A 13,087-nucleotide genomic window follows, 5' to 3' on the forward strand; every position below is an offset into this window, starting at 1 on the left:
AAGCTCACCAGCTTGGACCCAAGGTCGCTGGCTCGAGCAAGGGGTTACTCAGTCTGCCATCATGATGGTACAATCGTGAACAGTTCTCGCCAACAGAGGCATGTCTTTTATTCGTTTGATTCCTTGTCTTTATCCGAAAAGTCATCAAAAAGTTCATTGGCCAGTGGTAGAGCGTTGGCCTGGCGTGCAGAAGTCCAGGGTTCAATTCCCGGCCAGGGCACACAGGAGAAGCACCCATCTACTTCTCCACCCCTCCCCCTCTCCTTCCTCTCTGTCTCTCTCTTCCCCTCCCGCAGCCGAGGCTCCATTGGAGCAAAGATGGCCCGGGCGCTGGGGATGGCTCCTCGGCCTCTGCCCCAGGCGCTAGAGTGGCTCTGGTCGCAACAGAGTGACACCCCGGAGGAGCAGAGCATCGCCCATTGGTGGGCAGAATGTGGCCCCCTGGTGGGCATGCCGGGTGGATCCCGGTCGGGCGCATGCGGGAGTCTGTCTGACTGTCTCTCCCCATTTCCAGCTTCAGAAAAATACAGAAAAATAAATAAATAAAGGTCATTGGCAACATCAAGCATGAATGTTTTGGCTTACTCCTCATCTATGAGTGGCTTTCTGTTTCTCTCAATTGCTAAAGCACCAGCAAAGCTAGCCAAATTCCAGTCACCTTGTTGGGTCCAAACATGGAGTTGCTGCTGACTAGCTTGCACTCTGCACAGTAGCTCTTGACATGCTTTCTTCCTGCTGTCCCCCGCTGGATATTTCGATGCAAATGTAGTATGGTGTGTGTTGAAGTGCTGCTTTATATTTGACTGTTTCATTGATGCAATTTTATCATTGCATATTAGACACACTGCAGAACCTGCTCTCTCCACAAAGGCAAATTCCTCTGTTCATTCCTGCTGAAAAGTATGATACTCCTCATCTTTTTTTCTTTTAGCTATCTTCTTTGTCAAAAGGGTTTCTGGCCCTGGCCGGTTGGCTCAGCGGTAGAGCGTCGGCCTAGCGTGCGGAGGACCCGGGTTCGATTCCCGGCCAGGGCACACAGGAGAAGCGCCCATTTGCTTCTCCACCCCTCCGCCGCACCTTCCTTTCTGTCTCTCTCTTCCCCTCCCGCAGCCGAGGCTCCATTGGAGCAAAGATGGCCCGGGCGCTGGGGATGGCTCTGTGGCCTCTGCCTCAGGCGCTAGAGTGGCTCTGGTCGCAACATGGCGACGCCCAGGATGGGCAGAGCATCGCCCCCTGGTGGGCAGAGCGTTGCCCCATGGTGGGCGTGCCGGGTGGATCCCGGTCGGGCGCATGCGGGAGTCTGTCTGACTGTCTCTCCCTGTTTCCAGCTTCAGAAAAATGGAAAAAAACAAACAAACAAAAAAAAAAAACAAAAAAAAAACACAAAAGGGTTTCTGCAATTAGCTAGCTGACTACTTGATTAAAAGGAGGGAAGTTTACTTCCTGACCTCACAATGACCCGTGTACATTACGCATTATCCAATAAAAATTTGGTGTCCTAGAGGACAGCTGTGGTTGGTTACAGCCACCCGCAACCATGAACATGAGCGGTAGGAAATGAATGGATTGTAGTACATGAGAATGTTTTATATTTTTAACGTTATTATTATTTTTATTAAAGATTTGTCTGCAAGCCAGATGCAGCCATCAAAAGAGCCACAGGTTCCTGGCCCCTGTTCTAGATCTTTCTAGGCACATCTATTCACCTGACCCTTTTCTATGCTGTGGCTCGTCATTGTCCTTGGGAGGAAGCCAAAGCTTCTTGGCATGGTTTAAGGCCTCCCTACCCTCAGGAGAGTATACCTTCTTCCCTTTGGGCCTGCTCCTCGAACTCCGAACGGTCATTCAGCTTGGCGAGCAGAAAGGACTTGAGGTTGGTCTCATGGTCATAGATTCGCTCCAGCTCCAGGATCTCCAGGTTGTACTGAGAGATGTCCTTCTGCTGGCGGTCCTTCATAGCAGCCATTCGAGCTATGGCTTCCAGTCTGGGTGAAGGGGGCATAGAGCCAGAGTGTCCAAAGGGTCCTCCTTTCTCCCTACCAGCCCAGAGGGACTTTCTGCCCATGACCATCACTCATCTTAATCAGGGAGTGGAAGAACAACCCTCTTTACTTGAATGACAGGAGCTACCAGCACTAGAACAGCCCCAGGGAATCATTCTTCTATCATCATCACCATCATCACTGGCACACACATCACCATCAGCAACATTATCACCATCAGCATGGTCACCATCACTGCCACTTGTCAATTACTATGTCCCAGCCAATCCTTAACACACATCTATTATTTCATCCTCACTACCACCCAGAGAAGTCCTACAACAATGCAGCAGTGTTGGAGCCAGGATTTAAAACCAGATCTTGCTTACTCTAAAATGTGCGTTCTTTACAGCTAAACTATATGTCTTTTGCCCCTGTGAGTGTAAAGCCAGGAGATAGTCCAGACTAAGAGAGACCCCTAGGACTAGAGGCCAGGGCACTTGGAGGCAACAACGGAGCATAGATTTAAATCTCAGCTCCACCACATCTGCCATTTCTCTGGATCTCAGGTATTTTGACATCTCTAAACCTCCACTTCCTGTTCTGTAAAATGGGGATTTACCCCCTAGGTCACTTTTGAGGAATGAAATATTATCCAAAGAACCTAACATCAGGTTTGGTACACATTCAGTGTTCAGAGTTATTACAAGGATTTAAGATTCCTCAACACAGCCTGACCAGGTGGTGGCGTAGTGGATAGAGCATTGGCCTGGAATCCAGAGGACCCAGGTTCAAAACCTGAGGTCGCTGGCTTGAGTGCAGGGTCACTGGCTTGAGCGTGTGATCATAGACATGACCCCATGGTCACTGGCTTGAAGCCCAAGGTCGCTGACTTAAGCCCAAGGTCGCTGGCTTGAGCAAGGGGTCACTCACTCTGCTATAGCCCCCCAGTCAAGGCACATATGAGAAAGCAATCAATAAATACCTAAGGTGCCACAACAAAAAATTGATGCTTCTCATCTCTCTCCCTGTCTGTCTGTCCCTGTCTGTCTCTCTGTCTCTGTCACACACACACAAAAAGATTCCTCAACACATAAGCACAGAGGAGGCAGGTGGGGAGTGGAGGCCCAGAGTAGGAAGTTAGACACTCAGTAGGGATCAAAGAAACATTTTTGCCCCGAGGGTCTCCCCCTCAGCCCACCTCTGATCGTAGGCTTGAGCAGACTGCTCAATGGCCACATTCATGGTTTTCTTCTGCATTGACAGGCGCCAACGGAGCTGCTGATAGACATTGTCGTAAGCAGCCTTCTCAAACCGTAGGTCTTCGATTTCCTTCCGGAGCTTAGCATTAGTGGTCAGCATTTTGTCAAACTGCGTGGTGACCTGTGGGGAGGGCCGTGCTGCGAACTAGGGCTCATTCCAGAAGGCAGCCAGAGGGTTGGGAGGTCTTCCCCCTACCTCCCACCCAAGACCCACAGAACAGTGGTTTAGAGCAGGCTCAAGTTGGCCACCAACCAGTTTCAGTGGCCTTTGGCAAGTTACTTTTCCTATATTTCAAATATCTCACATGCTTTTATATCTAACTTCTAGTTTTCTGTAATTACAGGGGAGAGAGGAACAAGCTAAATGACACCATGAGGAACAATCAGCCAAATCCAGACAATAGAACTTTCTACAGGACAACTAACCTGGCCTCTTCAACAGGTTGATGACATGAAAAAAGCTGGGATGGGACTGTTTTAATGCAGGGCTTCTCAAACTCAGCATTGCTGCCATTTTGGGCTGGATTATTCACTGTAGTGGGGACTGTCCTGTGCTTTGTAGAGTGTCAAAGAAGCAAGGCACTACTGAACTGACTCGGGAAGAAACAGAAAATCCAAATAGACCTCTAACAAAAAAAGCCAGCCTCTACAGACAAGCCATTAAATCCTGCATGCATTTATTAATTCCTCCATTCAATCAACAGATATTTGCTGAGCACTTACTCGGAGCCTCACACTGTGCCAGGCATTATTGATTCTCAACCAAGGGTACCTTTAGCCTCACTGGGGTTGCTAATAATAGTGCAGATGCCTGGATCCAAGCCCAAGAGATTCTGATTCAGTGACTGTGGAAGGGACCCAGGAACCTGCCTTTTAATATGTATCCTGTGCAATTCTGAGGCATGGCTGCAAATTACTGCGCAGGGATATTAAAGAGACACTGCCCTGACCTCAGACAGCTTTCAGGCCACTGGGGGAGGTAGACAGAGGTCAGATAAATGCGCTTCAGCCACTCTTGTTTAAAACTTGGTGGTCAGAATGCTGGTAAAGCTAAGCACTTTGTGTACTGTGATAGTGGTAGGCTTCCCTCCAAGTCAATTCACTCTCCTTCTCTTCTGGCTCATAGCTGGGAGCTCCAATTTCACCAGCCAGACTGGAATGTGTTGCTTGTACCTGACTTCTCCCTGACTCTCAGACCATATAGTTGGATAGGGCCGCCCTCCCCAGCTTGGACTGTAGTCCATGTATTCCATTCTTCAGACCACAGGGATGGGCACATGACTAAAGCTGGCCCAATGGGAACCCTGGGACTTGTGACTGAACTCTTAGGGGAGAGATGCTCCTTTTCTGCTTGTGTTTGTTCACACTGGGGTCTGCCCAACAATGAAGTCCACTCAGAGGAGAGATGGATAGGTAAAGTGTCATAAAGACATGTTTGGCCTGACCAGGCGGTGGTGCAATGGATAGAGCGTCGGACTGGGATGCGGAGGGCCCAGGTTCAAGACCCCAAGGTCGCCAGCTTGAGTGCGGGCTCATCTGGTTTGAACAAAGCTCACCAGCTTGGACCCAAGGTTGCTGGCTTGAGCAAGGGGTTACTCGGTCTGCTGTAGCCTCATGGTCAAGGCACATATGAGAAAGCAATCAATGAACTAAGATGTCGCAACGAAAAACTAATGATTGATGCTTCTCATTCTCTCTCTGTTCCTGTCTGTCCCTGTCTATCCCTTTCTCTGACTCTCTCTCTGTCTCTGTAAAAAAAAAAAAAAAAAAAAAAAAAAAAAAGACATGTTTGGAGCACCTATCAATATATCTACCTATGCCTGAAGGTACCACTTCTCCCCTGAATTTTTCACCATGACCAATATATTACCTATTTTTGCTTAAACCAGTTTGCAGGTGGGTCCTGCTTAATGCCAAAGTCACAGTAGATTGAAGCAGATCGGGAAACACCACTTTTCTCTTTGTGAAGATATGCACGTCTATGCCTAATATTTCTCAGAGACATCAACAACAACCAAAAGGCACTCGCTCTAATAGAGGCATGAGCAGATTGGCATGGGGGAAGGTCTAACTAATTCTGCATGGTGCGGGGTAACATTTGAGCTGCTTCTTGAAAACAAGTAGGAGTTTTTGAAGCAAAGAACTAAGAGTAGGCATCCCAGAAAGGATTGGGGGGTAGAGAGGGTGTGGGGGACAATAGCATGTGCTAAGGTGCAGACAGAAAGAAGGAGAAAGGCACCTTGGATAACAACGGGCCAACAAGAGAGGATGGAACAGAGTGAGTGGCTGATAAATTCTAACAAGCTGTCTAGTCTAGATGTACACTATTAGTTCACCACCTCCTGAGTCAACCTACTAAATGGGTATACCCTGCTAATGGCTCCGCAGACACCACTCTTTACTCAGAGTAAAGGGAGGCAGAGCTGTTTGCAAAGCTGCAGAGAACTCTTTACATACAAGATTCAAACGAGTTTCTAACACATGGATCTGTTTTTGTAGTTTCTGGGGGTTATTGGTCTCCTGCAGTTTTGTGAAGATCTGTTTTTGGTTCATAATTTTTTTTTCCATCTGAAGAATCTGAAAAAGAAAAAAAGAAAGAAAGATAAAACCCAGCTGTGTTAACATCTGTATGGGTACAAATTCAACAGTTCACTAACTTGAGTGTGCTGAAACAAAAACTGCAATGTTCTTTCTTTCCCTGTAAATGAAATTTTCTCCCTCAGATGCATGCTCAAGCCAACTTTATCTTAGCCTATTTGGGGTACAGTGAGGTGATTCAGAGATTTTGCTCTCATTTGTGTATATATATTTCACTCACCTGTGGGCATAAATTCCACCTTACCCTAAAGTCATGGTTTTCCACAGAAATTTTCCAGCAGGCACTTTTCCCCAACGAGCCTTCTGTAACCCTGTGGAGTGTTTGTGGGCTCTTGGAATAATGGGGTACTAGTGGCACTTAATGGGTGAGTCATGAGATGTCACACATCCTGCAACATGTGAGACAGCACTAGACACCCAAAAATTGTCCCCCATCCTTTGTGACAGTCCAGTGCCCCTCTGGCAGGTAAACACACACACACACACACAATCCTCTATAATTTTCTGTACTTATAATCAAACTGTCTTCTACATAAAAATACACAGTATTTTTCATTCAGTTCCAAAAGACACTAAATTATCCAGGAATGTCGTCACTGTATAAATCAAAAGATGCTCTTTGATTTGCTGGAACTTCAAGAGTTGGTCACCATTTTGGACATTATGTCACCAGCACAACCTGGATCATGTTCTTTGAGTTGAGGATAAAGTAAGTCTGCATCAGTCTGCAGGTTGGAATGCTCGGTGATTCTGCACATCAACAGCATGCCTCCGACTAGATCTTTTAGATCAAGGGTCTGCAAACTCCAGCCCCTTAGCCAAATCCGGTGCACTGCCTATTTGTGTAAATAAAGTTTTATCAGCACACAGTCACACTCATTCTTTATCTGTTGCATATGGCTGACTTCCTGCTACAAAGACAGAGTGAAGTCATTGCAATATAGCCCACAAAGCCAATGTATGTACTACCTGTCCCTCTGCAGAAAGTGTGCTGGCCCTCTTCTAGATAAGTCAGATCAGAACATTCATATATCAAAATGCATAATTAAATATTTAAATAAATAATTTCAGTATAAATAACTTTTGTTCATTTCTCCTCTATAGTATAGTTAGAGCATCATATTGATTTAAAAGAATAAATATGGGTAAAGGGTTTTGTTGTCTATGAATCTCATTTCAGGGCAGTGAAGGATGTGTTGTAAAATATTCCGAGTCAAGTCAGGTTCCCTGTTCTACTTGCTTCTCCTCTCCCGTTCCAAGCAGCATCCTCAACACAAACCTCCACCAACTCACCCATGAAATAAAACAAATGCCCAGTGGAAACATATGGGAAGGTGGCGTCTCCAGACTGCAGTGTCGCCCGCTCTGAGGGCATGCCCTCCCCTGCCTGAATCGACTCAGAGTCCTCGGGTTCCAGCTCCTTGTCAAAGAAGATTGTGGCATCAGCATCTCCCTGCGGCTCTGGTGATTACATTCAGCATCCTTTCCCCTTTGGCACCTTTATGTCAGATTCTGCTTTTGTGATACAGAGAATAATCTGGCCCCCGTCCAGTAGGAGACATCATCCAAGGCTGCACTGACGGAAGTGGAGTGCCTACACAGGGCGCTCTTGCCCGGCATGAAGGCACAGGCGTATTAATTGTTTTGTGATGCCAGCTGGGGCTGCCAAGGTCCCTGCCTCCAGTGACCTCCTGCAAGGACAAAGCTCTGGGCACTGTGTGGGGGGCCCACCATGGGATCAAATTAGGCAAAAATGGTTTCTGCATTGGGCAGTGAGTGCCACGTTCTTTTGAGGATCCCAAACTAGGTTGCCTTTTCCTAATGTTTCTGAGAACCCAGGCCCCCATGTTTTCTTCAGTTTTCCTCTTTCTTTACTTTTATTACCTCTTTTATTATTGACTCACTCATTTACTTATCAATGTTTATTAAACACCTACCCTATGCAGGAAAAGAGGTCTGATGATAATCAAGACAGAAGTATCCCTGCCCTCAAGTAACTTACAATCTAGGACTGGAAACAAGCCATGAAGCACAGCTAGCCCTAGGAAAGGGAACTAGAAGGTACTGTTGACACACACAGTAGGAACACCTTGCTGGGAAAGATGAAGGGGTGACTGTCCTCTGCAGAAATAGCATGTGAGCTGACACCTGAAGAACAAACAGGAGTGTAAGCAGAAAGGACAAGGAAGGACACTCCAAGCAAGAGGGAATGACATGAACAAAGGCCCAGAAGTGAGAGAAAACACTGTGGTTCATGAAGGCAGCCAGTGCAGATGGAACACAGAGGAGGAGCCGGAAGGGAAGGAGGAGGAAGAGGCAGGAGAGGCACCCTGCAACAGAGCCAGCAAACCACACGGGCGAGCTTGGCCTTTATCACCAGAACAATAGAAAATACTGGAGAGCTTGAAGCAGAGGAAAGATATAATGGGATTTCCAGATTCATTCAGTCAGTACATATTTATTGAGGATCTACTACATGCTGGGCCCTGGAATAGGCATAGGCAAACAAAACCAACATGGTGCTTGCCCTCATGGAGGTGACAGGTTAGGGAGACAATAGATGATGCTTGTATTAATCACCAGTGAGCATGCTATTTGTTCTTGACCAGGAACCAGACTAATACAAGAAGGATATACTTGCATTACAAGGAGGACAGAGGGTACAGAAAAGGCCTCCCAGACTCACATTTAATTTGAGACCTAGCAGCCATGGTAACTAGGGAGGTGGGGAAGCATGTGCAAAGGCCCTGAGGTTAAAAAAAAGAAGAAGTATATTTGGGGGGTAAAGTCTTTGAGGTTAGGTGAGATGAGTTGAGGAGGGAATGATATGGGATGAGGCCAGGAAGCTAGGCAGGGGCCTCATGAAGGACTTTTCAAGCCATAGTGAGGGATATATAGTTGTTAATGCTATCCAGCAAACATTTCGAGCTCTTTTTCTTCCAGATCCATGGAAGGGCTACACTTCTCTGGAGTCTTTTGTAGACGGGTAGAGTTGACTATTCTGGTATGGGTATTTGGGGAATTTATGAGTTTGGTAGATCATTTGGAGCCAATCAGCCATGAGCAGAGGTGACACCTATCACTAGAGCATTCATTTGCCAATGTGAGACTGTCCAGAACTCTCTTTTTCTCTACCACAATACCTAACTATGTTCAAGATGGTGGCTAACCCATTAGCCTGGTCCCAGGATGAGAAAATATAGGAGCCACTATTCAATCCCTGATAGACATGAAGCATGAATGAGGAAGAAACCTTTATTGTTTTAAAGCACTGAGCTGGTGTGTGTGTGTGGGGGGGGGGGGGCACTGCTCATTACTGCATCATAACCAAACATCTCCTGACTGATATGGTAAGAATTTGGGAACTTATTTGAAGAGCAGTGGAGAGGCACTGGAGATCATGGTGGAGAAATGGTTCAATGGAGCTGAAAGATCAGGGTTTATAAGGAGGTGAGGCCAGTGACTATAGTCACATTTAGAAAAGTGAATATGGGAGGGGTCGAATCTGGCATCACGAGTACTTCCTGTCCCCCTTCCCCTTGCTCTGTGCTCTGGTTAGATCTTAAAGAGATAGACCATACCTTCTCATCCAGTTCAGCCAACAGCATTTTTATCGACTTAATCTGGTCCTCGTACTCCTTTTTGGTTTGCAGCAGGAAACGCAGCTCCATGTAGTTTTTCTCATTCAGATCCAAGTTCTTGGAGGACTTGATGAGACTCAAAAGCAGGGTAATCTCATCCTGCTCCTCTTGCAGGGTCTTGATTTCCTTGCTGTTAGGAAAGCAGTGCATGATTAACCCTGAACCCCCAAGTTCACCTTGATCAGACACTCCAGATTCCTTCACTGTGAGAGACGTGGAGGGGGACATCCCACCCAAGCAGTGGAAGGGACTTGCCCAAGTCTGGTCCAGGGCTAGAACTCAGATCACCAGAAATCCAGTTCACTGCCAACTTCCGCTACTCTACCTTCCTCTGAGGGGTATATTTTCCCGTAGGCAACACTCTGCAGCTGTGCCTGTCAAAACCCATTACACAGACACAGTGGGAGCCCCCATGTTCTCTCCTTGCCCCCAGCTCCCTGGCATCTGTCTGGTTTTGCAGACTTTCTTTCCAGGCTTTACAGCCAATTATCTCTGATAATGAGAAACAAACCCATCATGCAGAATTTTTCTGCTTTGCATCAACACAGCGATGCGCAGTAATATCTAACCTCCAGCTTCTCTACTCGGGGTGCTAGCGATTTGTTAAATTGGCTGACATGAGTCTCCTCCTTTTTCTCTCGCTCTGTCTACTCTGGAGAACACAGGGGAGGGGGATGTGGGCAAATGGGGATTTTAAAAAGAGAAAAGGTTAAGGAGACTGCACAACAACTGAACAACAGGATGTGGCACTGAGGCGAGTTTCTGGGAAACCCTGGGCACTCAACACCTGCTGCTCGGTGCGGTTTGTGGACCAGCTGCCTCAACACCCACCAGAAGCTTGGAGAAATGCAGGAGCGTAGGTCCCAACCTGGGACCTGTGAATCAGAATCTGCTTTGTAACAAGATCCTCAAGTGACTCATGTGCCCATTAAAGTTTTGGAAGCACCATGCTAGAGCAGCAAAGAACATTCTAAGGTAGGGTCTGCAAAGCTCTTTCTATAAAGGGCCAAAGAGTAAATATTTTAGGCTTTTCCAGCCAGACAGTCTCTGCTGCAACCACTCAACAAAGTAACCATGGACAACAGCATAAACATACAAGTGTAGCTGGGCTCCAGGAAAACTTTATTTACAAAAAACGGGCAGCCAGCCAGGCTTCTCCTATGGGCTGTCCTTTGCTTACCATCCTAAAACAGCACCGTCCAATAGCGCATTTTACAATGATGAAAATGGTCTCCAGATGCACTGTCTGACAGCATCTACTGGCAGGTGCGGCTTTGAGTGCTTGAAATGTGCCTAGTGCAACTGAACTGAATAATTTTAAATTTTATTCAATTAATTGCAAATGTAAGTAGCCACATGTGGCTAGGGACCACCAGAGTGCCCACCCTGATCTAGAGCATCCAGTCTTTCAAACCTGGCAGGGGGTTCCTTGTGAAGGTGCAGAGAAAAGACAGAGAGAGAGCACAATTGGCTACCCAATTTAGGCTTTCGAAGAGATGAGTCAAAGCAAAAGGAAGGTCGGTCTGTCTGTCTTGTAGGCAGGTCTGAGACTGCAGTGAGGGAGTGCGAGGCACCCAAAGGTTTCAGGAGGTCTTCTTCACTCTCGGGGGGGTATAGGTGCTGGATCAGCATTGGGGACAAGCATTTCCTTTCATATTGCGCCCTGGGAACTCACTCACCGTACCCCAGTTCTGGCACTATTTATTGGGGTTTTACTTTGAAGAACTGAAAGCTTCCAATCTTCCACTCCCCTCTCTGGCAGTCCCATCACAACGAAATCAGATTAAATGGACAGGGGCAGTGTGGAGTGGAGTGCAAAGGAGTGATTCCAGAAAGACTGTCAGGGGCACACCAGGAAAGAGGCGTTTCCCGATGTCCACCAAGGGGCCGGCTGGGAGTCAGGATTGCCAGGCACAGATGTGCGGGCTGTGGACTGCACAGCCTAAAGGAACACAGTCTGCTTGAAAGATAGCATTGATTGGTTGATTTCTGACACTTTTCTGGGAGACACTATCTTGTTCTAACAAAATCCCTACATGATGCCAATATTTCCACCAGATGGCAGTAGAGGGTCTTGAGAAAGGGTGCCTTTCTCTGCCAGGAAGATCCTATATGGACTAGCAGTGGCTGTGATTCAAATCCATGGAAAATCTAAAGAACCCCTATTCCCTATCCTATGGACTTCCCTTGTCATCTAACAGAAAGATTTTCTTTCATGTTTGCCTGTACAAGCATGATGGATGGAGCTAAGGAATTACATTCGCTTGGGAGGAATCTAAAAATACCTGTTTAGCCTGACCTGTGGTGGCGCAGTGGATAAACCGTTGACCTGGAAATGCTGAGGTCGCCGGTTCGAAACCCTAGGCTTGCCTGGTCAAGGCACATATGGGAGTTGATGCTTCCAGCTCCTGCCCCCCTTCTCTCTCTCTGTCTCTCCTCTGTCTCTCCCTCTCCTCTCTAAAATAATTTTTTTAATTAAAAAATTAAAAACAAACAAACAAACAAAAAAACCTGTGATCCCACCGAGTGGGGCACGAAACTTTAAAAAAATAAAAAAAAAATACCTGTTTAATGTTTATTTATTCAACCCCAGAGAAGACCTTCTGACTGAGCAAAGAAGGCATACACACCATAATTCTAGGGCAACCTGAGTTCAAATATTCTATCTTGCAGATCTCGTAAGGATGCACAAGCAGGAAACGTCCTTTGGGGTGTCCACAGTGCTAGAACCATGGGGATAATACCCATAGCCACTTTGTGTTCTGTGCTCTAGCCCCACCTCCAGCCACAGGTGATTGTCCCAGGAGTGGACACCTGACCCAAGCTGACTCACTCAGATTCCCTTTTTCCTGGGAATTTGGGATTGGAATTGATTCACAGCAGTCTCTCTGTGTGGCCTTTGGTGGCTCAAGAGTTGGAGGCAGCCGTCTCCCACCAGCCACAGCTGAGATTCAGAGAGAGAACACCATGTGTAGAAATAAACAAGACCCAGAAAGGGTTTTTTATTTGGGACCTTCCCTGAGACACGGATACCCTGCTCCCCTGTGGGTTCCCGACTCACCCTGGATTCTGAGAATAAATCTCCCCTCCCCACTGAAGCTGTCCCAAGTGGTCCCCAGACTTGGTTCAGAAGTAGGTCCCTGGCCTGAGGCCACATGCAAAGGCAAGCCCCATGAAACCAAAACCAAACTTTTCTCCAAGTTCCCTCAGTACAGAATTCCAACCATCACTTACTGCTGGTTCATGACCTTCTGCTGGGAGCGAAAATTAACGGACTTCCGACTTTCCACCATCTTCCGGAACTGCTGCTTCAGCTTCCGAAGCTCCGCCTCGGCCAGCTGCTCTTTGGTCTTCTCTGAAGATACCTGGGGCTCTTCAGAGTCTCTTCTCCTGTGCTTCTTCAAATGGGTGAGACGGTGGATGTGAGCAACAGGTTAGGTGACCTGAGAAGCCCACATTTCAGCTCAAGGGCAGAGGACAGTCGGGGCAAGGCTGGTGATGAAAGACCACCCTTGGATGATGTCAACTGCCTATCTGTTCCACGGGAAACAACCCCCCCCCCCATCCTGAGGTCGCCAGGATGGAGGGGAGGTTAGGTCTCTTT

The 13,087-nt window shown here is 47.2% G+C and overlaps 1 protein-coding gene across 1 annotated transcript in view; it reads right to left on the reverse strand.

Moving 5' to 3' along the window:
* The window catches only part of CCDC63 (coiled-coil domain containing 63), a 28,235-nt gene extending 15,444 nt beyond the window's left edge, over positions 1-12,791 (reverse strand). Inside the window, exons 1-5 of the mRNA XM_066255066.1 lie at positions 12,718-12,791; positions 9,424-9,613; positions 5,702-5,821; positions 3,184-3,365; positions 1,804-1,985 (exon numbers count right to left, since the gene is read on the reverse strand). Coding sequence (XP_066111163.1) covers positions 1,804-1,985; positions 3,184-3,365; positions 5,702-5,821; positions 9,424-9,613; positions 12,718-12,776 — 733 coding nt within the window. The 5' untranslated portion in view covers positions 12,777-12,791. The remainder of the gene's footprint in view (positions 1-1,803; positions 1,986-3,183; positions 3,366-5,701; positions 5,822-9,423; positions 9,614-12,717) is intronic.
* Positions 12,792-13,087: the final 296 nt, after the last annotated feature.

This window comes from Saccopteryx bilineata, chromosome 2 (genome assembly GCF_036850765.1).
Source record: "Saccopteryx bilineata isolate mSacBil1 chromosome 2, mSacBil1_pri_phased_curated, whole genome shotgun sequence".
Taxonomy (NCBI): domain Eukaryota; kingdom Metazoa; phylum Chordata; class Mammalia; order Chiroptera; family Emballonuridae; genus Saccopteryx; species Saccopteryx bilineata.